The 27,925-nt window shown below is 48.5% G+C and overlaps 1 protein-coding gene across 14 annotated transcripts; it reads right to left on the minus strand.

Moving 5' to 3' along the window:
* Positions 1 to 654: 654 nt before the first annotated feature.
* On the minus strand, positions 655 to 27,909 carry COPG1 (COPI coat complex subunit gamma 1). 14 transcript variants are annotated; one of them, XR_013414226.1, is made up of 24 exons: positions 27,740 to 27,909; positions 26,843 to 26,895; positions 25,993 to 26,073; positions 25,660 to 25,731; positions 25,399 to 25,478; positions 23,648 to 23,723; positions 23,311 to 23,403; positions 22,230 to 22,316; positions 20,760 to 20,917; positions 20,527 to 20,660; positions 17,961 to 18,028; positions 17,554 to 17,742; positions 13,772 to 13,867; positions 11,979 to 12,222; positions 10,455 to 10,530; positions 9,523 to 9,626; positions 8,942 to 9,067; positions 8,540 to 8,629; positions 6,742 to 6,907; positions 6,236 to 6,407; positions 5,750 to 5,847; positions 3,386 to 3,524; positions 3,070 to 3,168; positions 655 to 1,084 (listed from the first exon to the last, which is right to left on the minus strand). XR_013414226.1 is itself a non-coding variant. In XM_028844504.2 (24 exons), the coding sequence occupies exons 1-24, from the start codon at positions 27,774 to 27,776 to the stop codon at positions 954 to 956; spliced, it is 2,625 nt and encodes an 874-aa protein (XP_028700337.1). In that variant the 5' UTR covers positions 27,777 to 27,909; the 3' UTR covers positions 655 to 953. The 14 variants fall into 14 exon arrangements, 13 of the variants coding, with proteins under 13 accessions (XP_028700337.1, XP_077849735.1, XP_077849736.1 ...); XM_028844504.2 differs by having other exon boundaries at positions 6,742 to 6,884; positions 8,561 to 8,629; XM_077993609.1 differs by having other exon boundaries at positions 6,742 to 6,915; positions 8,499 to 8,629.
* Positions 27,910 to 27,925: the final 16 nt, after the last annotated feature.

Below are 27,925 nucleotides of genomic sequence, written 5' to 3' on the forward strand. Positions count from 1 at the left end.
GCACTTAGCCCTCAAACGATGGTGTACACTAGAATGAGCCTTTTCTGTCCCCGCACCCCAGCCCGCCAGCTGAATCTCTAAGGGTGAGGCCCAAATTTTTAAAACAGTCCTTACGGGTGTACTTTGTTCTCAAAGTTGGTAAAATAACCTGGCTTGAGTTTAAAAGCCTGCTCCCCTTGGGACCTAAACCGGAGATTTCTTTATCTGCAACCAACAGAGAATACTCTAGAGGGCTGTTCTTCGCCTATGCTGATTCGCTGAACAGGTAGCAGAAACCCCAGGGCACACTCCACATAGGACCTGATGCTGGAACGGCCACAGGACCCAAGCCCTTTGGAGCCTCCGTTTATCGACTACCAGAGGAGGATGCGTTGCGAAGAAGCACGAGTGGGAGGGAGTGGGAACTCAGTGCCTGTTAGCTGATTCACTCAACCAACCTGTACCGCTCCCACCCCTGGGCTTGGTGCTGGGACAGCGATGACGGGGAGAGGGTCCTGCCTCACAGGATTAAAACAGCCAAAGGGCTGTGGGTACAAGGGGGACAGGGCACGTGTTCTGCCTCTTGGGGGAGGCCTTGAAGGGGAAGGTGTAGCAATCATTCAATAAATACATGCTGATTTATTAGAGGGATAAGATGGTTTCTTGGGGGATAAATTCAAGAGGAGTCGAGAATGTTTTATTCATTTACAATGTCCCTTTCCTGGAAGGGAGGATAGCAAGATTTAGGACAAGCTAAAATCATTCCCTATTAAAAAAAAAAAAAAAAAAAAAGGCACCCCCAAGTAGTCCCGGGTGGGGGGTAAGGGCAGAATAAAAAAAAAAATCTGCAATGATTCCTAATTGTTTTTGAATACAGAAGCTTGGGAAGGGGTTTCCGCCAGTTTCATGAGGAAGGCACAACTTCCAGGTAGTGTTGGGGGGGAAGGGCATAAGGTCCTATGCAGGCTGGCCGCTTATCCCACAGATGCCAAGATGATGTCTACTGGCAGCTCCTCCAAACTTCTGGCTGTCACCTGCATTGTCACTGTGTCCAAAAGCAGCAGCCGGGAACGCACCAGGATGTCATGACCACCCCGGAACACACCTAGAAGGGAAGACAGAAGTACAGGTATATACAGCAGAAGGGATTGTACAGGGCAGGCTAAGGATGGCATTTGCAGCAGCCCATCAAGACAGCTGTGGTATAGTGAAATGGGCAGGAGAGCTGGGCTGAAATCTCTGAGTGAGGGATTTCACTGTGAAAGTCACTGACTCTCGGCTGGGCACGGTGGCTCACACTTGTAATTCCAGCACTTTGGGGGGCCGAGGTGGGTGGATCATGAGGTCAGGAGTTTGAGACCAGCCTGGCCAACACAGTGAAACCCCATCTCTACTAAAAATACAAAAATTAGCTGGGCATGGTGGTGGGCGCCTGAAATCCCAGCTACTCGGGAGGCTGAGGCAGGAGAATCACTTGAACCCGGGAGGCGGAGGTTGCAGTGAGCAGAGATTGTGCCACTGCACTCCAACCTGGGTGACACAGCTAGACTCCGTCTCAAAAAAAAAAAAAAAAGTCACTGTCTCTCTGGGCTTCAGTATCCTCAACTACAAAATGGCGGGGATGATAATACCATATTCAGGCTTCTGCTAAGTTCAAATGAATTGATGGACATAAAAGGCTCGTATCTGACGTCACATAGGCTCTTGCATGTTGGCTGAATCTGACAGCACAAATGAAGGGGACAGCCCCACCACGAGAAAACCACAGGGCAGGTGTCTGCAAGACCCAGGGGACTGGGTTGTTTCAATGTGGCTACAAACTGTCAGCTGTAGACAGGGTACTGAAGCAGAGCCTCCTTTCAACCCTGTTTATAAACACTTAGCCAAAAAAAATCATCCCATTTCCTTTTGTTAACTGTTTTAGGTATGATAATTGTATTGTCCTTTAAAAAAGGGCAGGGGTCATTATCTCTTAGAGAAACATAAAGATACAGAAGAATTTACATATAAAATGCTATTTCTGGAGTTTGCTAGTAAGTAATCTGGGAAGGAGAATGAGTGCAGGTACACTCAGCCAACCCTGTAGAAAATAAGACAAAGGATATGAAGACAGTGATCAGAAAAGGAAATACAAATGCCTCAACATTTGAGAAGATACTTAACTTCAATGAAAATACAAAAACTACACTAAGATATCATTGTCCACACAGACTGGCAAAGATCATAAAGTGTGGTAACATATTGTGTTGTCCACAGTGTAGGAAAAAAGGTATACAATTCTATGAAAGGCAACTTGGAGTTATTTATCAAGATGAGAAACACAAATCACTTTGACCTGGTGATGCCTTGGAAAATTTATCCTACAGATATTCTCAGTGTACACATGCAAAGTAAATTGTGTGTGTGTGTACACGATTATTTACTGTAACATCTGTAATAGCAACAGATTGAAATCAAACTAAATGTTCATCAGTAGCGGCTGTTCCACAGAATATGTGGTGCATCCACACAATGGAATACTAAGCAGCTATAAAAAAAAAAAAAAAAAAAAAAAGGATTCAGTTTGGGATGAAAAAAGTTCTGGAGATGGATAGTGGTCATAGTTTTACAATAGTGTGAATGTACTTAATGCCGCTGAACCACACACTTGAAAATGGCTGAAATGGTGAATTTTATGTATATTTTACCACAATTAAAAGAAAAAGAATGAGGAAGCTCTACATATTGGCAGGAAAGATCTCTTAAGATGCATCGTAAAGTGAAAAGCAAATTGCAGGACAATATACCATTTGTACATAAACATTTGAGTTAAAAAAAGGAAATGTGTTCCTTTATAGCAATAAAATAACTGCAAGGTTATACAGGCATTGTTTGTAATAGTAACACTGGTCGTTTCTTGGAAGGGAATCTCAATGGCTGGCAGCCAAGGTAAGGTGGAAACATTTCGCTGCAGATTATTTTATAGTTTGCGAATTTTAAATGCTGTGAATTTTGACTCCCCGTATTTACAGTTAAGTCCTTAGCCCAGGATCCAGTGGACATCCAGGCTGTAAGCTATCCAGGCCCTCCCCACCTGGAAATGCCACTTACCAGCCAGAAGCAACGTGTGGGTATTCTTGTTATCCGGCACTTTGTCTGACCTCTCACAAGGGTGCATTCCCAAGAACTTCACAATATTACCCACAGCCTCTATAGTGAGAAATCCCAATATTGTTAAGCCATCTTGTCTGCCCTTTGTGCCACCACCACTCCCCCATGTTCTGAAGGGCTTTTAATGAAATGGCATTTGACATATGTGCCCCAGACATGGCCCTGGATCCTTGGAGAGAAAAGGTATAAGCACTTCAACAGTACCCAAAGATCTTGAACGGCAAGTAGGCCAGAGGTGGCATTCCCAGGATTTTACCTTCAAGTGTCTTGATGGTAGACAAGGTGAATGTTTCCTCCTTCTCAAATTCATCCCCTACCTCATCCCAGGCTGCTTCGAAGTTCAGTTTCATGACCTTTTGAATGTGATCAGCTACAGTAACTTCCAAATCTTCCAGCTGGAGAGATGGAGATAGAAATCAAGCACCCATCCACACACTCTGCTCTGAACTCATCCACACATCCCTTCCTGCCAACTCTTTCTGCAGGTGCTTGCTCGGCACTGAGGACTGTGCTAGACTCTGGGGACACAGAACAACTTGACCAGGTACCTATCCTTGAGGTGCCCACAGGCAAGTGGTATCCCTTCAACAGAAAATGCCCTAATCCCAAGTACCAATCTACTAACTCATCCTAGAGCTGCCTGCTGTGAGATCACATCTCTTTTAAGCCTGCCTAGTGTCAGTGCTTCCAGGATCTGGCATACAGGGAATTACATAGCATTCTCAGAGGTCTGCTTCCTATGCCTGTCATTTCTAGGGGATGATGAGCTCTTCAGGAGCAGCAGCTGTTTCTAGTTCAGCAGAAACCTCCTACCCCAGCTGTGTCCTCTGGATTTGACAGATCCTGAATCTCTGTCTCCATTTCAGCTGTGTCTTCTCTGAACTTGACACATAATACTCCCACTGAGTCCACATGAAGGTTCCCCATTCGTTCTCCCATCAGATTTTCACTGAGGCCCTACTCCTGTGGATGTTTACAGTGTATATAAATATAACTTCGACCCAGCTCTTTTTTTTTTTTTTTCTATCATCTCTGGGTGGGCTCAAACAGACCCAGCTCTCTCAAGGAGCTCACTTGGTCTTAAAGCAGCTCCTGCCTCAGGGTCATTTCCAGCTTAAGGAAGGTCCATCCATCCTCAACTGTGACTCTAGGATGACACAATGGTGAATGTCAGCTGTATTCCACCATGACTGTCCCTCTAGTCAGGAGGAGTTCTAACAATCCCCATCCACAGGCTAAGCGTAATGGTCTGCACTCAGATGGCCCTGAGCCACTGCCCCAAGGTCAGACCCCAGAAGGATCCTGTACTTAGTTCCATCGAGCTAAGATAGGAGAATTTAGAAGGGCTATTCCAGTGCATGAAAGGACTGCCCAGCACGGCAAACAGGTCAAATGTATCCAGAAAGCATTTGACAAAAGGAATCAAAATGTCTTAAAATCATGCTTACCCTTTGACCCAATTATTCTCCTTCTAGGAATCTATCCTAAAGAAATAATCTAAAATGCAGATAAAAATTTGTATCTAAAGGGATATTTAGTGCAGCATTATAAATAGTGAAAATATGGAAACCCAAATGCCCAACATTCAAGGAGTGAAAGGTCAATCAAGTTTTGACATAGTATATAACAGTATTTTAAATCCACTAAAAAAATTGTGTTTATGAAGTATTTGTAATGACACTGGAAAATACACTATGGTTTTAAAATAGCAAGGTCTACATTATAAGAATGATTCCAATTATACCACTGCCCCCCAAAAGTAACTCTGAAGATTATGAGTAATGTTTTCCTGTTGTTCATACTTTTGTTTTGTATTTTGTTTTTGTATTTCCCAAGTTTTCTTTTTACACATGAACATGTATTTCCATAAGTTTAAAAAGTTATTTTAGGCCAGGCGCAGTGGCTCACGCCTGTAATCCCAACACTTTGGGAGGCCAAGGTAGGTGTATCACCTGAGGCGAGGAGTTCGCAACCAGCCTAGCCAACATGGTGAAACCCTGTCTCTACTAAAAATACAAAAAATTAGGCAGGCATGGTGGCGGGCGCCTGTAATACCAGCTACTCGGGAGGCTGAGGCAAAAGAATCACTTGGGGCCGGGCGCGGTGGCTCAAGCCTGTAATCCCAGCACTTTGGGAGGCCGAGACGGGTGGATCACAAGGTCAGGAGATCGAGACCATCCTGGCTAACACAGTGAAACCCCTCACTACTAAAAAATACAAAAAACTAGCCGGGCGAGCTGGCGGGCGCCTGTGGTCCCAGCTACTCGGGAGGCTGAGGCAGGAGAATGGCGTGAACCCGGGAGGCGGAGCTTGCAGTGAGCTGAGATCAGGCCACTGCACTCCAGCCTGGGCGACAGAGCGAGACTCCGTCTCAAAAAAAAAAAAAAAAAAAAAAGAATCACTTGGACTCGGGAGGCAGAGGTTGCAGTGAGCCGAGATCGTGCCATTGCACTCCAGCCTGGGTAACAAGAGAGAAACTTCATCTCAAAAAATAAAATAATAAAATAAAATTTTAAAGAGCTAAAAAGTCAAAAACAGCTCCAGTCTGTCTGTCAGTTTCTGAAGGGAGTTGCTTTGCAGCCTCAGCACAAAACTGAGCTTCCTGACACCAGGCTCTTACCACATACTCATCCTCATAGCCTTCGTCATCGGTCTCCCCAGTGGTGGGATCACAGTCCTTGACGGTGAACTTCATCATGCAGCTGAATGTGCAGGCCACTGTGGGGAAGAGAGACTGGGTAGTTAGGAAGTCCCCAGACTGCAGGGGACGGGCTCCTCCTGCAGGGAACAAGCAGGCAGGGGTCACAGCCTGCTTTCTAGGCCCCTGCTATGTTATTAGTAGCAGCAACAAGCCATACAATCCTACAAAGCTGGACAGAGGGCGCCACCTTGTAGGACAGGAAAGTCAAGTCATGAGTTCTAGTGAGATCCTGTCTCTTTAAAAAAATTTTTTTAAAGAAGAGCATTTGGGACTCAGCTATTCTTCTTGGGACTGAAATCAAGGAGCTGAAGCTCTAATAAAAGGCAAACAACTGGTGCCCAGTCGCCCACCTCCTGATCCCATGAGCTCCCATAAGGATAGGGTGGTATCTGGAGAGGGTCTCACCAGCTGTGGGGTCTTCTTTGGGCAGTGCCACCAGTGTGTAGCAGGTCCCAGGCTGGTTGTAGGGCAGGCTCCGGGCAGGCACATAACAGAGCACCTCATAGGCCTCAGTGGGCTCCATCTGCACTGTGACATTCTCCAAGGTCTGGTCATTGAGTGTGTTTGTGCAGTCAAACTGAACAGGGAAGAGAGGGGAGCTTAAACATTGCTCTAGGTCTGATCCATGCTGCAGAGGAAGAGCCAGGAGGTCCCACCTCTTTCCTGTTGACCAAGGTGATTCCCATCCCAGTCCCCCTGCCCCAGGCTCCCTGTCTCCATGCTGATAATCAGGAGCCATGGAGGCCCTGGGTCAAGAGATATGTGAGACAGGCATGTTGGGGACAGATTCTGTCATCAAGTTGGGCTCCCAACCAACACAGTGTGGGGACCCATGTCCCTACAGGACCTGCCAGACCTGGGACAACTCCCTGGGCGCATGCCCCAGCAGGGCCTCAGCCCACCTTGCTCACCTGAAAAACCATGTGGTTGGTGAAGGTGTGTTTGGTGCAGCGGATGACATACTCCGTCTCTGACTCAGTGAGGGCCACGGGCTCAGGCGAGGACTTGAAGAGGGGCCCAAGTCCCCGGAACTCTGGCACCGCCGCCAACTGCTCTGAAATCCACAGGCCACATTCACTCAGCTTCTAAATCCCCAGACCAACTTGTGATGGTTTCTAATAAATTCCCATGACCATTCTCAAGGTGTTCCACCTACCTTAGATGGATAAATATGTTTACCCACCTGGCTACTCATTATTTCCTGAATATATCCATGCATTTTCTCATCTCCCTGACTTTGCTCATGTGATACAACCCCCAACAAATACTCTCCCCATCTCTGTACCATGAAAGACCTCAGAAGCAAAACACTGATATGAGACCACAAAATCCTAGACCTAATTGGAGATTCCCCCGGTTTTAGAAGCTTAGCAAGGATTTCCACCCCCTAGCTCAGCAAGGATTCTTAAAAGAAGGTGACAATTAGGAAAATAAGATCAATTAGGAAAATAAGATCGATACTACTATAGCTACAAAATCAGACAAAGTAACAAACTGGTCCTATATATTTGTCAGTTAAGACAAATGGCCAATAAAGAGATATTTCAGAATGAGAGCGTTGCAGAAAACCCAACTTAGAATGGTCTGTGTCTGGTTAAGACCTATGCCTACACCCTATGGCCAGGTTCAAGCACTGGATTTAAGCACAGGCCCATGGGACCCCACCCTGGCTGGTCCTGGCATTCCTTGCAGACTAAAGGGAATAACCCAAGTGAATGAGGCATCTGGTAGATGTGTGCACATGGTGTCCACCTATAATGGCTACAGCTACCACTCTTGCACCTATTCTATGGCAGGATTCCTCGCACTATGACCATGGATCACCTGTATCAGAATTACTAGGGGTTGGCGGTAGAGCTTGCTAAAAACTCAGATTCCATCCCAAATCTACTACATCAGAATCTCTGGTTTCAGGATCAAGGAATTTGCATTTCTAATATGTTTCCTCAGATTATTCCAATATATACTGATATTTGAAGACCACTGCTCTAAGATTCTCAACTTGTCTTCCCAATTAATTGAACTCCATTAGAACAGGAATTGTGCTTTGAGGCCAGGGATCTGATATTTTTCCCTGTACTTAGAAGGTACTCAATTCACGTTTCAGACATAGAGAAAGGTGGGCCTTATTGTTATTATTTTGCTTTTTTCCTCCACAAAAAGTCGGCCTATGCGACTGCTTCAGCCCTCTGCAGCCTGAAGACTGAATCTAATGAACGCGCAGGCAATAAAAATCCCAGAACAATCTAGGCTAGATATTAGGAGCAACTTTTGGGCCACCATGACCATCAACCACCAAAGTGCTTTTCTATTGCTATTTATTTTCTTGGGAGTCAGAGTTTTGGCCTGATACTTACTACCTGGGGGATTCTGTTGATAGGGTTTCAGACTCTTCTTCAATAAAACTGATACAATTATCTTGATCACAGTGTTGTTGTAAAGACAAATGAGGCAATAAATATCAAGATCTAGGAAAGTTCTTGGCACTGAGCCAGTTTGATCTGGATCTTAATTCCAGCCGCTCCTACCACTTTCTCTCTCTGAACTTTCAATTCCTCAGATATTGAAGGAAACTAACAACCACCATCTGAGGGTCAAATGTGATACTAGGTCTAAAGCATCTCAAGGGCCCAGCACTCAGGAGAGACCAATAAATGACAGTTCTTACTCTTGATCCCCCTGAGGAAACTGAGCCCAGGTCCCAAGCACCCCCCAACCACTGTGACTCACCCTGGAAGATCTCCTGCCTGGTAGCTGCCACTTTCTCAGGCTGTTTGACTGCTGTGATGGGGGTGCTTTCTGCAGGAGCAAATTATACACATGATGACCAACGGCTGCAGTCATGGGGCAGTGTGGTGGTGACCCCAGCGCTGTTACTCAGGGATTATGAATACTAACCCTCCTGAGAGTGGAAAGCACAGGACATGTGAGAGAGCACACATCTGTGTGTATGTGTGTCTCTATTTTTGGGATCCAGAGGCGGAAAGGATCATTTCCTCCTCCCAGCATAACTCCCACCCGTCCCAGTTAGGTTTAGTGGCTTTGCAGCCAATGCAGACCCTCTGACAGAGGCCTGGCCTTGATGGCCTCTGGGAGGAGTATAGGTGTTACCTGTTCTCTGCTCTGCCATGGGCGCTGTGGCCAGGGGTACAGACTTGAGGTCAAAAGGTTTTTCTGATGGTTCTAGAGTGTACTGCTGCAGAGCCCTCTCCAGACCAGGGATGGACACAGTCAGACCTAGAGGCGAAGAGAGGTCACCATGTCTGGCAGACAGAGCAAAATGCGCACCAGGGACCACCATGGAGGCCCTGGGTCCCGAAGTTACAAGTCCTAAGTGGTACGACCCTGAGAAAATCACTTTATTCTCTAAGCCTCTTCATTCTCAGATACATCCTCCCTTACAGGGTAGGTGTGAGGAATAAACATACATACGAAGTGACTTGTAAAGGGTAAAGTACTGTAAAAATAAAGTTTTTATTAATGATGAGAGTTTGAATTCACTGGACAATTTCCACCCACACTGGTGTGACCTGAATGACCCAGGACCTCCTGAGGTCACCGTGATGCCATGTGGTTACCAGGCAAGTCCAGCCACGAGCATCTTGCCTCGGATTTCCCCTGCCCAGGGAGTGATGAGAAGAACCACAGCTCCAGTAAGGTGCTGAGTCCAAGGTAGCTAGGGAATGACTCACCATTTAGGATATAGCCTGCATTGAGGGCCTTCTGCTTCTGCTCCAGGACATTTAAGTAGAAGGTGGCTCGGTCCCTTACTTCATTGTCATCATCCATCACACACCTGCAGCCGGGACACAAGGTGGTCCTGACTGGGGCCCAGCAGGGATGGCAGGAGGGATCCTGCAGGGCTTCATTAGAGGCAAGTCCATAGGGATAACAAGTAGACTAGTGGTGGCCCCAGGCTGAGGGTGGAGGGAGTGAGGAGAGGCCACATTCATGAACATTGAGTTCCTTTTTGGGATGATGAAATGTTTTAAACCCAGGTTGTGGTGATGGCTCCATAACTCTGTGAATATGCTAAAACCCACCAAACTACACATCTTAAATGGGTAAATTGTATGGTATGTGAATTATATCTCAATAGATTTTTTTTTTTTTTGAGATGGAGTCTCGCTCTGTCACCCAGGCTGGAGTGCAGTGGTGCGATCTCGGCTCACTGCGAGCTCCGTCTCCCGGGTTCACACCATTCTCCTGCCTCAGCCTCCCAAGTACCTGGGACTACAGGCGCTCGCCACCACGCCCGGCTAATTTTTTGTATTTTTAGTAGAGACGGGATTTCACCATGTTAGCCAGGATGGTCTCAATCTGACCTCGTGATCCACCTGCCTCGGCCTCCCGAAGTGCTGGGATTACTGAGCTACTGCACCCAGCCTCAATAGAGCTATTTTTTTTAAGTGGGCAAAATAATTTAAGTTACCAATTGTCACATCTTGTTGGTGCGATTTGTACAGCATTGTTTTTCATGCTTTTCTATGCTTTCTCTTTTTTTTCTACAATCAGTAGCTGTAACTTTTCTCTCCCTTCTCAGTTAAAAAAAATAAAGACAAAGGAAAGCTGCTTGAGTCTAAGGGAATATTGTTCCCATGAGGGCCCCTGGGCCTAGACTCACCTCTTCAGCAACACCAAGATACTGGGTAACATCTCTTCATTCTGGGCTCCAAACTTGGCCAGAGCACTCACAGCACCTGTGTTTAGGAAGCGAATGTGATTTACCCAATGCACCCTGACAACTCACTGGGTACTTCCAGCACTCAGAATGGGTCTTCAGGCAGAAGAGCCCCAGAGGCAAGAAGTCTCAAGCCAGAAGGCCCAAAGTCACTATCAACACAGTGAGTGGCTTTGGGTGGATCTTGGCGCCACGCCAGTCCTCAACTTCCTTATCTATTTAATGGAAAAGGGAGCCAGATGGGATCAGTAGCTCCCATTCTAAGGTTCCAGGAGCTATTTTCAAATTAACCATGATGAGGTCACAGAAGCTGGCTATAATGTAAAGCTCCTCACCTTCCATATCCAAATGGCGTCAATTTGCAGTTAAGGCTCAGAATAATATAAATGAGAAAGGGAAAAATTACTTAAAGATTATCAATTGTTGAAAGAAGAAAATCTGTCCAGTGGGGGCATGAAAAGAAATTAAAAATAAAGAATAGGACGGTGGCTTACTGAACTGTAAACTTACATAAATGCGTGAATTTTATGGCATGTGAATTACACCTCAACAAAGCTTTTTTTTTTTTTTTTGAGAAGGAGTAGCTGGGACTACAGGTGCCCGCCACCACACCCGGCTAATAGTTTATATTTTTCAGTAGAGACGGGGTTTCACCGTGTTAGCCAGGATGGTCTCAATCTCCTGACCTCATGATCTGCCCGCCTCGGCCTCCCAAAGTGCTGGGATTACAGGCGTGAGCCACCACGCCCAGCCAGCTTTCTTTTTTTTTAAGCTAAACATCAACATATAGTGAAAGTTAAAAAAAAAAAAACCACTTAAGGCAAGGCACAGTGGTTTTGTAATCCCAGCACTTTCAGAGACTGAGGCAGGAGGATTGCTTGAGCTCAGGAGTTTGTGACCAGCCTGGACAACATAGCAAGACCCAGTCTCAATTAAAAAAATACTTAAAAAAAAAACAAAAAACACAACAAATTATAGGGGTTAAGAACCATGGCTGAGCACGGTGGCTCACACCTGTAATCCCAGCACTTTTGGGAGGCCAAGGCAGGCAGATGACGAGGTCAAGAGATCGAGACCAGCCTGGACAACATGGTGAAACCCCATCTCTACTAAAAATACAAAAATTAGCTGGGCATGATGGCGTGCACCTGTAGTCCCAGCTACTCGGGACGCTGAGGCAGGAGAATCGCTCAAACCCGGGAGGCGGAGGTTGCAGTGAGCCGAGATCGCACCACTGCATTCCAATCTGGTGACAGAGGGAGACTCCATCTCAAAAAAAAAAACAAAAAAAAACAAAGAACCATTCAACTAGATGACATGTAAGGTCCTGCCTACGATATTATGAAAAACAGCTTGTGCAGCAAGAACAGTGAGTGCACAAGTCCCCACTGGAGGCTCAGGTCCCTTTGCTGGGACATTTATTCAAGGGCAGTTAAGTTTCCAAGTTCAGCCCTGGCTCAGACCTACCTGCCCGGACCTCCTCATGCTCCAAGACCACTCGGTTATAGATGAAGCGGATGTACTTTGAGGGGTTGGTGGTCTTGGGACCCTCCTGGCCCAGGAGATGTAGAATACGGGTGGCCAGCACTGTGAACTCGCAGTCCTCGATGAACTCGCACAGATGTGACAGCCCTGTCTCCTTGCTCTCTGAGTTCTCCTCAATGATGCTGATGATGCAGTCCACAATGGCGCGCTTGTACTCAAAGCCACCCTGCAGAGAGAAGCTGAGCTGAGCAAGGAGCCTGCTCTCTCCAGAAAAGAGCTGAAGACCTGAGCTGGACCAAGTACAGTTGTCCAAACATAGAACTTGGAGACAGGGCACTTGGTTCTCTGGGCCTCTATCACTCTTTCCTGTCAAACAAAAGGCTGGTCAGGCACAATGGCTCGCACCTATAATCCCAGCACTTTGAGAGGCTGAGGTGGGTGGACCACTTGAGCTCAGGAGTTCGAAATCAGCCTGGGCAACATGGAGAGACCCCATCTCTACAAAAAATAGAAAAATTAGTTAGGCATGGTGGTGCATTCCTGTAATTCCAGCTGCTTGGGGGTCTGAGGTGAGACGATTGCTTGATCCCAGGAGGTTTAGGCTGCAGTAAGCCGTGATCATGCCACCACACTCCAGCCTGGGTGACAGATCGAGGTCGGGCACCAGTGGCTCACGTCTGTAATCCCAGCACTTTGGGAGGCCGAGGTAAGTGGATCACCTGAGGTCAAGAGTTTGAGACCAGCCTGGCCAACATGGTAAAACCCCGTCTCTACTAAATATAAAAACTTAGCCGGGCATAGTGGCAGGCACCTATAGTCCCAGCTACTCAGGAGGCTGAGGCAGGAGAATCGCTTGAACCCAGGAGGTGGAGGTTGCAGTGAGCCAAGACCGTGCCACTGCACTCCAGCCTGGACAGCAGAACAAGACTCCTACTCAAAAGAAAAAACAAAAACAAAAAAAACTGCTATCATGCATAGTGTCTCCAAAGTGCTAGGCCTGGCCAGGCATGATGGCTCACACCTGTAATCCCAGCACTCAGGTGGCTAAGGTGGGAAGACCACTTACAGCCAGGAGTTCGAGACCAGCCTGGGCAACCCAGCAAGACCCCATCTCTACTTAAAAAAAGCAAACACAATCACCAAAGTGCCCGGCCCATTAGCTGACGACTCACTAAACATTAGTGCCTTCTATAACATTCTTGGGAAACGCAAAGACACTCAAGGCAATGGCTCCTCTACTGCCCAGCCATGGGCCACTCTGGGGCTCGGTGAAAGGGGTACCATGTATCTGAGGAACAAATCTACTCCATGAACATTTGCTATTGCTCCTAAGAATTAACCCGTTTTGTTGAGACATCCAAAAAAGGTGGCATACGTGAATCAGAATTCACATCAGGAACAGAAATAGAACCAATGTCGCATTATTAGCACCAGTTTCACAAGAAACCACCCCTCGAGCTCCTGGAATGGTCCGGAATATTTCTGCACTAGAGTCCACGAGAAAAGAATATGCATTTTCCCATCTTCTGCACAAGCATCACCTCAGGACATCCAGTTTTTAAAGTCAGGCTGGTGAGTCATAGTTATTACTGTAATTACTAGCAACTGGTACATGTTTACATGTCCACAAGAAGTTTAAAGGGTTGCAGGCACCATGAAAACCAGTTGGTCAACAGGCTAACATGAGCACACGCACAAAGTTGAGCATGGAGCCAGTGGTCAGGTCACTCCCTGCACCAAGAGACCTGGCATCCCCCAAATGCCCTGACTCTTACCTCTTCCCGCAGCATGGTGAACAGGAAGTTCATGAGGACTGCATGTTTGCGAGGATATTTCTGACACAGGGCACTGATGGCCTGGACAACCACCACCTGAATGAAATAAACATGCATGAGCAGCAGGCCCTGACACCAAGATGGGGTGACTCAGTGCCCTGAGTGCCCACTGAGTCCTTCCTTTGGTAAGGCCAGGCCTTGGGCATGACACAAGGGCAAGGAGACCAGAGGAACTCAACTCCACGCTTGTAAGGGCACAATTCCTGAGCCCACCCAGGGCAATGCCAACAGCCCCAGTGTCAGACTCTCAGACTCTGGGTCCCCCAAACTCTGCTCTTCTACTCAGGCTTCTTAAGTCTCCGAGTCCCCTCCACCCAACCTGTCCTGCTTCTCTCCCTACCACTGGCCCCCACTGATGGTTCCCACCCATCATCTCCTCTGGTTCCTCTTTGGTTAAGCCTGTCTCTGGGGTATTCTGTCCTTGGCTGCTTCTCTTCTCACAGTCTCTTCGGCAATCTTATCCCCTCCCATGGCTTTAACCACCTCTTATATGCCACTGACTCCCAATATTTATTTCCTGTCTGAGCTCAAGACCTGCCATTTCCAACTGCCTGCAAGACAACTCAACCTCGTACCCATAGCACTTCAAACTCCACATGTCTGCAACCACAATCATCTCCATCTCCTTCCCCTTCCCTCATCCAATACCCCATCTTTTCCTCCTCCCACAAACTAGTCAAGAGCACCACTGTCAGCTCAAAGTAGAAAATAGCATCATCTCTGTTGACATCCACCCCTCAACCCTCATACCAACCCTGCCAATAGGCATTATTCCTCAAAAAGCTCTTGCGCTGTCCCTCCTCTCCTACTCCCGCTGGTTCAGGCGCCATCCTCTCCTTCTGAATTACTCCAACAGTCTCTTTGCCCAGTCACCCCTCCACTCTGCTCCGGAAGCACTTTTTTTTTTTTTTTTGGGGGACAGAGTCTTGCTCTGTCTGGAGTGCAGTGGCACAATCTCAGCTTACTGCAACCTCCACTTCCCAGCCAGGTCAAGCAATTCTCCTACCTCAGTCTCCGGAGTAGCTGGGACTACAGGTGTGAGCCACTATGCTGGCTAATTTTTGTACTTTTTTAGTAGAGACAGGGTTTCACCATGTTGGCCAGGCTGATCTCAAACTGCTGATCTCAAGTGATCTGCCACCTTCAGCCTCCCAAAGTGCTGTGATTACAGGTGTAAGCCACCGCGCCCAGCCAATTTTTTTTTTTTTTTTTTTTTTGAGATGGAATCTCATTCTGTCGCCCAGACTGGGGTGCAATGGCCGGATCTCAGCTCACTGCAAGCTCCGCCTCCCGGGTTTATGCCATTCTCCTGCCTCAGCCTCCCGAGTAGCTGGAACTACAGGCGCCTGCCACCTCGCCCGGCTAGTTTTTTGCATTTTTTAGTAGAGACGGGGTTTCACCGTGCACGTTAGCCAAGATGGTCTCGATCTCCTGACCTCGTGATCCACCCGTCTCGGCCTCCCAAAGTGCTGGGATTACAAGCTTGAGCCACCGCGCCCGGCCTTTTTTTTTTGAGACAAGGTCTCACTCTGTCACCCAGGCTGGAGTGGCAGTGGCATGATCATGGCTCACTGCAGCCTCGAACTCCTGGTCTCAAGTGATCCTCACACCTCAGCCTCCCAAGTAGCTGGGACTACCTGGCATCACCACATATGGCTAATTTTTTAAAAAAATTTTTGTAGGTCGGGTGCAGTGGCTCATATCTGTAATCCCAGCACTTTGGGAGGCTGGGGCAGGCAGATCACGAGGTCAGGTAGATTGAGACCATCCTGGCTAACACGGTGAAACTCCGTCTCTACAAAAAGTACAAAAAATTAGCTGGGCGTGGTGGTGGGCGCCTGTGGTCCCAGATACTCAGGAGGCTGAGGCAGGAGAATGGCATGAACCCAGGAGGTGGAGCTTGCAGTGAGCTGAGGTCGCACCACTGCACTCCAGCCTGGGCAACAGAGCAAGACTCCGACTCAAAAAAAAATAACAAAAAAAATTTGTAGAGATGAGGTCTTGCTACGTTGTCCAGACTGGTCTGAAAATTCAGGCCTCAAGTGATCCTTCCTCCTTGGCCTCCCAAAGCACTGAGATTACAAGCACAAGCCACCGTGCCCAGTCCCAGAAGGATCTAATATTCAAGTCTCACTGTGTCATTTCAGCCTGCAAAGTATTCTTGTAACCCACAGGCAGAGTAGACTGCTGCCTACTTTGCATAATCCACACTACAGAATTTACCTCAATATATGCATATTATTGTCTGCTCTGACTAAAACTCTCTGGTGACATACTACATGTTCTATTAATTAAAAATTGTGAAATAACAGAATTACAGAAATTGAGAACAAATTAATGGCTGCCAGGGGTTAGGGATAGAGAGGTGGGAATGGGCGTGGTTATGAAGAGGTAACATGAGAGTCTTGTGGAGATGATAGCTGAGTGTCTTCACTGTGGTGGCAATTTTGAAAGTCTCCACGTAACAGCTTGCAAAGAACTTCATATATATACACACAAAGGAGTTGCCTGTGTAGCTGGTGAAATCTGAATGAGGTCTATGGATCATGCCAGTGTCACTTTCCTGGTTGACATTGTCCTGTGCTAGCATGGGATGCTGGCACTGTAGGACAGGGTTGATGGAGGGATGCATAGGACTTCTCAGTATATTTCTTTGTAACTTCCTATGAATTATTTCTTTCTTTTTTTTTTTTTTTGAGACAGAGTCTTGCTCTGTCACCCAGGCTGGAGTGCAGGGGCGCGATCTCGGCTCACTGCAAGCTCCGCCTCCCGGGTTCACGCCATTCTCCTGCCTCAGCCTCCAGAGTAGCTGGGACTACAGGTGCCCGCCACCACACCCGGCTAATTTTTTGTATTTTTAGTAGAGATGGGGTTTCACCGTGTTAGCCAGGATGGTCTCGATCTCCTGACCTTGTGATCTGCCCATCTCGGCCTCCCAAAGTGCTGGGGTTACAGGCATGAGCCACTGTGCCCGGCCGAATTATTTCAAAATATAAGCTCAAAAAATACATCCTTCCCTGTCCCAAAAGAACACCTTTCCAATGTCTTCCTTGCAATCAAAACCCTTTACCTGACCATGGGCCTTACATGATTGAGCCCTGTATATTCTGACTTTGTCACCTGCATTGGCCCCACAGCTCTTCCGCCCACTGGCCTTCTCTCTCCTTGACTCGTTCCTGCCTTTCCTCCTGGTTCTTTGCACTGATCCAGGTTTGAGCTCAAATGTCACCCTCCAAAACGGCCTTCCCAGACCATGTTCCTCCTAGGATCATCCCTGCTGTATTTCTACACTCTTAACTGCAATACCCATGCCTGAGATGATCTCATCTACTCCTTTCTTAACCTGTTTACTGTTCCTCTCCCATCCCCTGAAAGGAAGCTCCAGAAGGGCAGGCACCTGCCTTGTTCACTGCTATGTTCCCCTCTTGTCACTCTACATAGCAGACAGCAAGTGCTCAAGAAATACTTGGACAACAAATCAAGGAACCCTTAACTGGCCTGGAAACTACTGTTCTTTCAGTACAAGGGGACGATATGGATGAAGGCCTGGAGGCAGGACTACACACATTTCTCTGAAGGCCAAGCAATGCGCTGGCCTCCTCTTGAGTCCTCAAGGCTGACCAGCCCCTCAGATCAGTCCTGGCAGGAAGGCTGTGGCCACAGAGAACAGGGATAGAGCTCCTTTCTCTGGAGGCCATGGGTGTCCCGGGAGTAGCAGGTACCTTGAATTCATCCGAGATCTCTGACATGAAGGAGGAGATCTGCTTCATGAGGCGGTCGATGCTGCTCTCGCTGCCCGTCTTAAGGAGGGTGGTGATGGCCAGCGTGGCAATGCTGCGGTTTGAATCTGTGACCAGGTTCTCCAGATCCAGATTACAAGCTGTCACAGCTGACGGATGCTTCATGGCAACCTGTTTTGGGAGGACAGTGACAGAGAGGGCAGGACCCCAATGCTGTCACTACATTTGATGGTTTGGCCCAGTCAGAAGTCCTTTGGATGAGATCATCTCACCATCCAGAAGAAAGTAACTGTGACCAGGGCTATTATCCTTCCCAGCCAGGTCAGAGGCTAGGACACACCTCCAGTTGGATCAGACAGCTTCCTCCAATCCCCAACCTGGACTCTTACCTTATTGAGGGTACGAACAGCAGCATAGCGGAGAGCAGCCTTGGGTGAGCTGCAGAAAAGCTGGAGCACTGTGGGGAGATGGATGCCACATGTCAGGCTGCCTTCACTGCTGGACAGCTGGGAAAACCAGGGGCAGCTGTTCTGACTCAAATCCTCTGCTCAGTTCATTTCCCTGCTGACACCCCCATCCCGACCTAAGACAGAGAGCTCCCCTCACCCTATGCACCTGAGCCATGGACAGAGGCCATAATGTCTGTGAGTGCCCAGGGGTTCCCGTGAGGGCTGTTATTCACTGGGCATCTGCTGTGTGCCAGGTGCTGTGCTATACAGTGGACATGCCTCACTTCTATAGCTTGCAGCCACCACTAGCCCACTTTACAGGTAAGGAGACTGAGGTACAAAGGGGAAAGCAAACTTTAGGTTGGCAGCCAGTAAGTGGCAGAACCAAGATTAAATTCTAAGACTGCCTGCACCTGCAGCCTGAGCACTTAACCTCTGTGAAGTAACATTCTACACCTGTCTCCTATTGTGTCTACAGGATCCAACAGAACTTCTCCCTCGGCACTAAGTCCTCTCTTAAACAAATGGTTTATTTCCTTTAACTACATGACAGCCATTCGGGTACCATATCCCTCCCTTGCCCTGGCTGCCAGGAAGCTCAGAGCTAAATTTGGCACTCAATCACAGGAGCGAAGATGACTACTGTTTTCTGGAATATCTATGTTCGTTTCTTCATAACTTGGCTTTTATTCTCTAATACTTAAAAAAATTTTTTTTCGTAATGTTTATTTTGAAAACCCTACTTTATTTATATCTTTCATTACTCTGGAAATATGGGGGATATAATAAGAATGAATGAATACCCAAATCAGTGAGTGAATTCATTAATTCTTTTTTCTTTTTTTTGGAGATAGAGTCTCCCCCTGTTGACCAGGCTAGAGTGCAGTGGTGCAATCTCGGCTCACTGCAATCTCCGCCTCCCAGGTTCAAGTGATCCTCCTGCCTCAGCCTCCTGAGTAGCTGGGATTACAGATGTGTGCCACCACACCCGGCTAATTTTTGTATTTTTAGTAGAGATGGGTTTCACCATGTTGGTCAGGCTGGTCTCAGACTCCTGACCTGGTGATCTGCCCACCTTGGCCTCCCAAAGTGCTGGGATTATAGGCGTGAGCCACTGTGCCTAGCAGTTCATTCTTTCTTCATTTCTAAAGAGGAAGGGAGACTTCTCTCTCCAAACATGAACTCCATCTGTTTCCCTGACCAAGTTTACACTGTTATAGTAGAGAATAATAGAAAAACAGGAGGCCCAATCATTTCTCAAAACCTGGAAATCTAACTCTCCTGCCACAACATCTTTGCTTTCCATTGGCCTGTTCTAAAACACTCCCCACTTCTCTTCCACTTTGAAAGTGCCGAATCCTAGCCACTAGACCACCAGGGAGATTCTCTTCCACTCTGAATCCAGGTTTCTCACCCTGAGTGCCTCTCCTTTTCTAGCCTCTCAGCATACCCACTTTCCAGTACCAACCACTTTGCACCTCTTCACAGGCTTTCTCCTCCCTGACAGGGGGATTCCCACACCGGGAGCAGGGCCCTGAACAGAGACACCAAAGACTCCAGGACTCAAGGCTGCTGGCTTCCCCTTAATAACAGCAAACAACGGCTGGGCGCAGTGGCTCACACCTGTAATCCTAGCACTTTGGGAGGCCAAGGAGGGCGGATCACAAGGTCAGGAGTTCGAGACCAGCCTGGCCAATATGGTGAAACCCCTGTCTCTCTAAAAATATAAAAATTAGCCAAGCGTGGTGGCGGGCGCCTGTAGTCCCAGCTACTCAAGAGGCTGAGGCAGGAGAATCGCTTGAACCCAGGAGGCAGAGGTTGCAGTGAGCTGAGATTGCGCCACTGCACTCCAGCCTGGGCGACATAGCGAGACTCCACCTCAAAAAGCAAAAACAAAAAACAGCAAACAGCAAACAACAAACATGTTGCCTTCTAAGCAATTTGTCTAGATCACACATTTTCTGGCTATATAACCCTATGTAATAGGCATGATCTATCATCCACATCTGAGAAAAGAAAAGGAAGGCATGGAGAGAATGGGTGGCCTTGCCAGGCTTGCCCAGCTGGTAAGGGGCAGAGCCAGGGCTCTATCCCAGGCTGCCCTGCTCCAGTGCTAGAGCTAGAGGCTCAGAACGACCCTCTATACTATTCTCTCCTTCACTTGGAAAAGCTCAGCCCCAGTTCACATGCACCAGTTTCATAGATCCTGGGTTCCTCCACCAGGCCTCCTCCTATGGCCAGCCAACCCAACAGACTCCAGAGTGGACCTGAGCCTTACCTTAGCCTCTTCAGCGGTCAGGTGAACTAACAGCAGCCCACCCCCAAAACGTGACACAAGTGGGGCCCCAGCATAGTGTCTAGGGCAGGTGCTTCCTAGGTATGGACTCCTTAACACCAGTGTGTGGCCTATTTGAGAGCATTTTTTTTCTTTCCCCTAGCCCCTGACCCAGGCCTAGTTCCCGGCAAGCATAAACATGGGAGGCTGGGTGAAGGAACGCCCAGTGACCTGACACAGCCGGGGCCAGCTCTTTGGCACTGCAGCCTGGCAGATTGACGATGGCCGAGGCAGCTTCATATACCACCATCTCGTGCTTGTTGCGCAAGCAGCTCTCGATGAAGTCAAAGAGCGGGCTGTCACGGCTACAAAAGAACATAGCACGGCAATAAAATGTTGGGGATGGCCCAGCATGGTAGGATGAGTGAGGCATCATCTAGCTGGTGAGAGATGAGAGCCGTTACCTGCCATCCTCCTCTTCCAGCTGCTTGCTGGCCACCCGGATCATCATGCAGTAGGCAAAGGGAGACTTAAGGCCATGCCGTGTGACCTTGCTGATCATCTTATTGACAGCCAGGCGGTCATTCTTACGCACATGGTACAGGAGCCCTAATGCGTGGTACTATAGGACAGGAGACAGCAACAGAGTACAAATGTATCAGTTTTGGGTATACTGGCCGTGTGGCCTTGGGTGGGTCCTTCAGCCTTCTCTTTTCTAAGATGGGCACCGTAGCAGCTACTACACAGAGCGGCTATGCCAATTGCCCCAGGTACTCTTTGTACACAGCTCTCCGCACAATGCTTCACAAACCACAGAATTATAACTGTGGTTCTTGTTCCCACCCCCACTTCGGCAAGAGCCCTAACAGGCAGCATAAATACAAATATGGAAAGGGATAACAAACAGCACAAAGATGAAAGCAATGTGGGAGACCTGGTGCTTTCAATCAGACAATGAGAGAGAGAAGGTGGGAGCCAGACCCCGAGCACCGTCATGTTTTATAAGTCACTGTGTGGGACACCTTAGCCATGAAATCTTGCATTACCCACAACAACCCTGAAGGTAGACAGTTTTATCTCTGCTGACTTGCCCAAAGACTCCTGGCTGGTATTGACAAAGCTAGGTCTGGAGGGCCAGAAGTCCAGGGACTCCCTTTCTAAAGATGTGAGGTCTCATAGTTATTTCCTGTCCTCGATACTCTTTTTTTGTTTCCTAAAGAAGCGACATTTGAGGGCGAAGTTATGGCAGCTGTGGATGCCTTCTATGTGGGAAGCTTATCTGGCCCTCATAAGTGTTTTAAGGGGCCACAGCTGGCCCTGAAGACAAGACTCATGCAAAGGATGAGAAGACAGATGAGAGATGAAGGGAATACATAAACACACAGGGAGCGCCGACAGGCAGGCCCCAGATGGGTCATGTGTTACATGCATGATCTCGGCTCATCCTTGCTGCTTTGTGAGGCAGTAACCTTCATTTGTATTTTACAGACAAGGAAATCACGACCCAGAGAGATAAAAGGAACGGCTGGCCTAGGTCACCAAGGAAGAGTAAAGTGGATGAAAGCCTCATCAAGATAATTCCACACATCATAACAAAGCCAAGTTGGCAAAGGCCTAAATTTAGGCAGCCCTCTGCCTGCCTTGGCCAAGTTTGCCACATCATCTGCTCCAAAACAATACTCAGCTGGTTATCAAAACACTTGAATATTTCAGCACCAGCTGGTAAGCAGTCTCTAACCCAAGCCCCCGAAGTGGTACCCTGGATTCTCTAACCCAGGACCTCCCAATTCTTCCCATGATCCAATGACAAAAAGATTAAAGCCTGCTATGGCCAGGAGTCACAAGGATCTCAGTGGCAAGTGGCCATGCCAACCGGCCAGTGCCTTACCACCTGCCTGAGTGTTTTAAATATCACTCCCTTGCTCACATCTCACCTGGACCATGATGTTATCACTGGATGCCGCCTCCTGAGCCTCATTCACCCAGCGCTTGACCACATCAAAACTGCACTTCAGCAGGTGCTGTGGGCAACAGGGCACATTAAGGGGCAGGTAGGAAGTGTCCCCATCACACCTTCTGGGCCCAGTTCTGGTCCTCCCTCAGACATAGCTCAGGGGCTCGCCACTGCCCTGGTCCTCAGAGACCATGGACAAACTCAGGATGCTCCCACCCTCATTGTCCCTGCCCAAGGCATGGGTCAACGCCATCCACCCACGACCCTCTTCAATCACCCCAGAGTTCCTTGGCTCTCTTCACGGAGAAGGGTGGGACTCTCAGGCTTACAGATACAAAAATACTTTATTTTGGCCAGGTGCAGTGGCTCACGCTTTGTAATCCAGCACTTTGGGAGGCAAGGCGGGTGGATCACCTGAGGTCAGGAGTTCAAGACCAGCCTGGCCAACATGGTGAAACCACATCTCTACCAAAAATACAAAAATTAGCTGGGCGTGGTGGTGCACCCCTACAATCCCAGCTACTCAGGTGGCTGAGGCATGCAAATGGCTTGAGCCAGGGAGGCAGAGGTTGCAGTGAGCTGAGATCAAGCCATTACACTCTAGCCTAGGCAACAGAGCGAGACTCTGTCTCAAAAAAAAAAAAAAAAAAAAAAAAAAGGCCAGCAGCAGTGGCTCACGCCTGCAATCCCAGCACTTTGGGAGGCCAAGGGGGGTGGGTGGATCACGAGATCCAGAGTTCAAGACCAGCCTGGTCAAGATGATGAAACCCTGTCTCTACTAAAAACACAAAAATTAGCTGGGCACAGTGGCCGGTGCCTATAATCCCAGCTACTCGAGAGGCTGAGGCAGGAGAATCACTTGAACCCTGGCGGTAGAGGTTGCAGTGAGCCGAGAGCGTGCCACTGCACTTCAGCCTGGGTGAGAGTAAGACGCTGTCTCAGTTAAAAAAATAAAATAAAAAAGAAGGAAACACTTTCTTTTTTCCTACTGGAATGTGACTCTGAAATTTTCTTCAGTTTTCTACCCCACCCCCAGCAGGGCTCCAGCAGCAGCTACACACCAAGGAAGACACGAGGGCAGAGCTGGAGACACTGGGCACCTTGTCCACAATGGCTTGTTTCATGTAGCGCTCAATAGCCTGCAGCATGGTGCTCTGTGGGCAAAAGAAGCAGGGTGGAAGGAGATCCAGTCAGTCGTTGGCAGCTCTCAGGAGTGCAGAAATGGGGGCAGATAGGAGTATGAGGAGGAAGTAAGTGTTTCTCATGTGCTCCTACACACCACCTCCACCCCACATCACCTGGCTCAGTGAGATAGGGGACACCCCAAAGCATGCAAAAGATGATGCCGAGAGCCTCAACTGAGAGGCCAGGAAGCAGGGAAGGACCAGCATGACTCACATCGGTGATCTGGCAGAGGGCTCGCACGGCTGGGCCCCGGTAGTTGTCTTCTTTCCCAGTCATGTCTTTTGTTAGGCTGCAGGGAAGAAGGCATTGTCAGCATGCAGAAAGCCTGAGCCTGCTCACTCCTCTCCAGCTCCCATCACCACCCTTGCCCAGATTACTACACAAGCCTCCTAACCAGTGCTCTCCCTCTATTCTTGCCCCTCTAAGTCTAACTCCACACAGCTGCTGGAGGGAGTTTCATAAAACTCAAAACCAAACAGGTCATCCCCCTGCTTTTGCTAAAAAGTTTCCATAGCTTCCTACTGCCAGTGACCTGAATGTAACTCCTTGAATTTCCCCAACTGGCTATGCTCACTCCTCTCCAGCCTTTGCATGTGCTGTTTCCTTAGCCTATAGCACTCCTCACCCCTCACCTCCACTCTGTCCTACTCTTTTTTTTTTTTTTTAATTTTTTTTTTTGAGACAGAGTCTCACTTTGTCGCCCAGGCTGGAGTGCAGTGGGGCGCGGTCTTGGCTCATTGCAACCTCTGCCTCCCAGGCTCAAGCTCTACTGCCTCAGCCTCCCCAGTAGCTGGGATTATAGGTGTGCGCCACCACACCTGGCTAATTTTTGTATTTTTAGTAGAGACAGGGTTTCACTGTGTTGGCCAGGCTGGTCTTGAACTCCTGACTTCATGATCCACCCACCTCGGCCTCCCAAACTGCTGGGTTTACAGGCATGAGCCATCGTGCCGGGCTTCTTTTTTTCTTCTTTTTTTGAGACGGAATCTCATTCTATCACCCAGGCTGGAGTGTAGTGGCACAATCTCAGCTCACTGCAACCTCCACCTCCCCAGTTCAAGCAATTCTCCTGCCTCAGCCTCTCCAGTAGCTGGGATTATAGGTGCACGCCACCACACCTGGCTAATTTTTATTTCAGTAGAGACGGGGTTTCACCATGTTTGCCGGGATGGTGTCAAACTTCTGACCTCAAGTGATCCGCCCATTGCGGCCTATGGATTACACTGTGGATACAGTGTTGGGATTATAGGTGTCAGCCACTGCGCCTGGCCTGTCCTATTTCTTCTTACTCATCCTTCAGGACTCTACTTGGATCATTCCCCTAGGAGGACTTTCCTAATTCAAATCCAGCTGGATGCTCTTCTGGTCTCCTCTCATAGCCCATAATACTTCCGTGATAAACCATATTACACCCTACCTTAATGGCCTGATGCCTGGTTATTTCTCCATAAATTCTGGGGCTACAGAGGCTATGTCTATCTTTGTTGCTGCTACATCCCCAGAGCTACACACAGGGACTGACAGACAATATTTTCTAACTGAACCTACAAATCAATGTATGACCCCCCCACCCTAAACTGTGGCAGGAAGAAATAAGAGAACTGAGCCCCAGTTCTTAAGGGCAGTGATTACACTTTAGTCACATCTGTCCCTGAATCATTTAGCTTAAAGCAGACACCAGTCACTTAGTAAGCAGTATACCACTTGTACTCTGTTTTTTGTGTGTGTTCTTTCTTTATACTCAAGAACTTTGGGAAAGTTCTAAGCTGGTTTGGTTGACTAAAACAAATCAAGAAAAGGAAGCATTTGTGTCTGCCACGGGGTGGGCAGCAATAACAGGGAAGCTGCCATGGGGTGGGCAGCTGGCAATATGCAACCAAAAGTCTCACTGTCTGGTACACACAAGAAAAAATGGTCTGTCAATGGAACCCATCAGAGGAGCCACCCACAACCCCATGACCTGCCTGCTGGTGACAATGATGACATCCTCTGCGATGCAAGACATCTCCTTGATGGTCAAGTAGCACATCCGACGGAGTGTGGGCTGGGAGACAGGTGGGAAAAGCCCTATCAGCCCGGGCTCACCAAGGGCCAGAGTTGGGAGAAGATACCTCCTATCTCCACAAAGGCAGCCCACACTAACTGGTGGGGCCACCTCTCCTTGGCCCTCCCACCACCTTGTGACAGCTGCCACCTCTCAAGGAAAGCTGGGTCGAGGCACTTACATCATTGGACTGAAAGAGCTTGGTCATGGCAAAGAAGGCCTCGGTCGCTTCCGTGGTCCCCAGGTGCTCCCCCTGTGTTAATCAAGAAAGAAGTCTCAGCTTGGGACAGAGGGTCAGACAGCAATTCCTGCAGGATCAGCCCATACCAGATCCCCAGACCCTAAAGAGGCTCAAGGGCAACATATGAGACTTGGATGCTGAGGGGACCCAGAGCTGAGCTGTTGTCTACAACCACATAGAGGCTGTCCAATAGCCTGAGAGTGATCATGATTTGTCCACTCCCCTCCAATCCCCCAGCACCATTCTCCCTACCCCCAAGCTTCACCCTGTTACCTGGTTTATGAGGTAAAGAATCTTGGTGAGGATGTGGGCACATTTCCGAGGGTTGATGGGAGTTTCATTAAATACACGGGCCTAAGAAGAAGTGACCAAGGATGTTACCTTCTAGCCTAGTTCATTTCCCTTCAAGTATATTCAATGTCTGAGAAGTCTCAGGGTAAACTGACTTGCCTAAACAGGGCTTTCTGGGTATGCAACAAGCTTATTTTCATAAGGAAAGGGTTTGTTTTTCTTTACTCAACTACTAATTATTCTTGAACTCTCGTGTAAATATTAGTTAGGGATGTGCTAACCTATTGACTAGCAGATAGATAGCAAACATCTACTAACTGGAAACAGAAACAATGAATGACAACAATCAAGAAAGCAGCAGCTGGATGCAGTGGCTCACGCCTGTAATCCCAGCACTTTGGGAGGCGGGGGTGGGGGGAGTGGATCACCTGAGGTCAGGAGTTCAAGACCAGCCTGGCCAACATGGTGAAACCCCATCTCTATTAAAAATACAAAAATTAGCCAGGCGTGGTGGTGGGTGCCTGTAATCTCAGCTACTCGAGAGGCTGAGGCAGGAGAATTGCTGGAACCTGGGAGGCAGAGGTTGCAGACAGCCGAGATCATGCCATTGCACTCCAGCCCAGACCGACAACAGTGAGACTCGATCTCGAAAAAAAAAAAAAAAAGAAGTAAGCATAACTCTCTCTCTCCAGGAACAAAGGTTTCCTGTCTTCCAGGCACAAGTTTTCTCCCGTGTTGCTCTTTAAAACAACATTTTGAATGTGTTGGTATTTCAGTGGCATTGATGGTGAATATTTATGATGGAAGCTAGAGGGGAGCAAATGTCACTTGCCTCCTGGAGTACGGCACTCTTCTCGAGGTGCTGGAATGGGTTGGAGCCTCCACCTACAGTCAAGGACAATGGAGAAGGTAGGTTGTGACTGTGAACTTCAAAACTCTCCCAGACATAGTAAAGGGAAGATGTCCCTTTCTAGGCGGGCTCCACTCTACCCCAAACCACTCACAATCTCCTAGCAGCCCTAGTACAGTCCTGTGCTTCTCATAGTGCCATGTCTTGTGTTCATTTATATAACTTGTAATTAACTAAGTCCCTATGTGCCAGGGACCACCATCTGGCTGTAACTAGTTCCTTCATAGCAGATGACACATTTGCAAATAATTACACGTGTGATTATGTGGTTGATGTCTGTCTCCTCCACCGTGGGTGCAACCATTCTAATATTCCCAGCTTAGGCACTGAGTGTCCTACTTGCTCTATTGCAGTATCCAGGACACCGTACAGTGCCCGGCATATAGTAACCGCTCAATATACTTTGCTGAATAAATGAATGATGGGGTCAGAGTTTCCAGTCACAGGACGCTGGCTCCGCGGATTACGCCCCAGTATGGCCAGCACCAACTTAGCCCCAGCGAATCCCAAGAGGTTGGAAGAAGAAAGTAACAAGAGAGCATTCGGCCTGGTCCCCTCCTTTGACAGATGAGTAAATTGAGGCCGGGGGGAGGCGGTGACGCGCCCAAGGTCACCCAGAAAATTGCAGTCCGAGCTTACAAGCGTGAGACAGCCGAGCATGCTCGGGCTCTCCGAGGCCTGCCACTGACTAGCTGCGGACCCTGGCACAAGCCCCTGCCCCTCACTGGGCCTCAGCCTCCGGGTCAGGACAGAGAACCCCAAGGAAGGCTTGGCGGGTGGGGGCCCGGCCTCCTTCAGACCCAGGCCTGGCCCCCTCACCTGACTCCTCGTCCTTCTTGTCGAATTTCTTCAACATAGTGGAGTCGGTGGGGCGCAATGCAGCAACGCAATGCTCGACGGGCGCGGCACGGAGCAGCGGGGCGACAGTGATTCTACAGGGACCACTTCCGGGCCCCAGCTGGCCACGTCGCCCTGCGCTATGCGCAGGCGCTTTCCGCGCTCTGC

The sequence above is a fragment of the Macaca mulatta genome, chromosome 2 (genome assembly GCF_049350105.2).
Source record: "Macaca mulatta isolate MMU2019108-1 chromosome 2, T2T-MMU8v2.0, whole genome shotgun sequence".
Taxonomy (NCBI): domain Eukaryota; kingdom Metazoa; phylum Chordata; class Mammalia; order Primates; family Cercopithecidae; genus Macaca; species Macaca mulatta.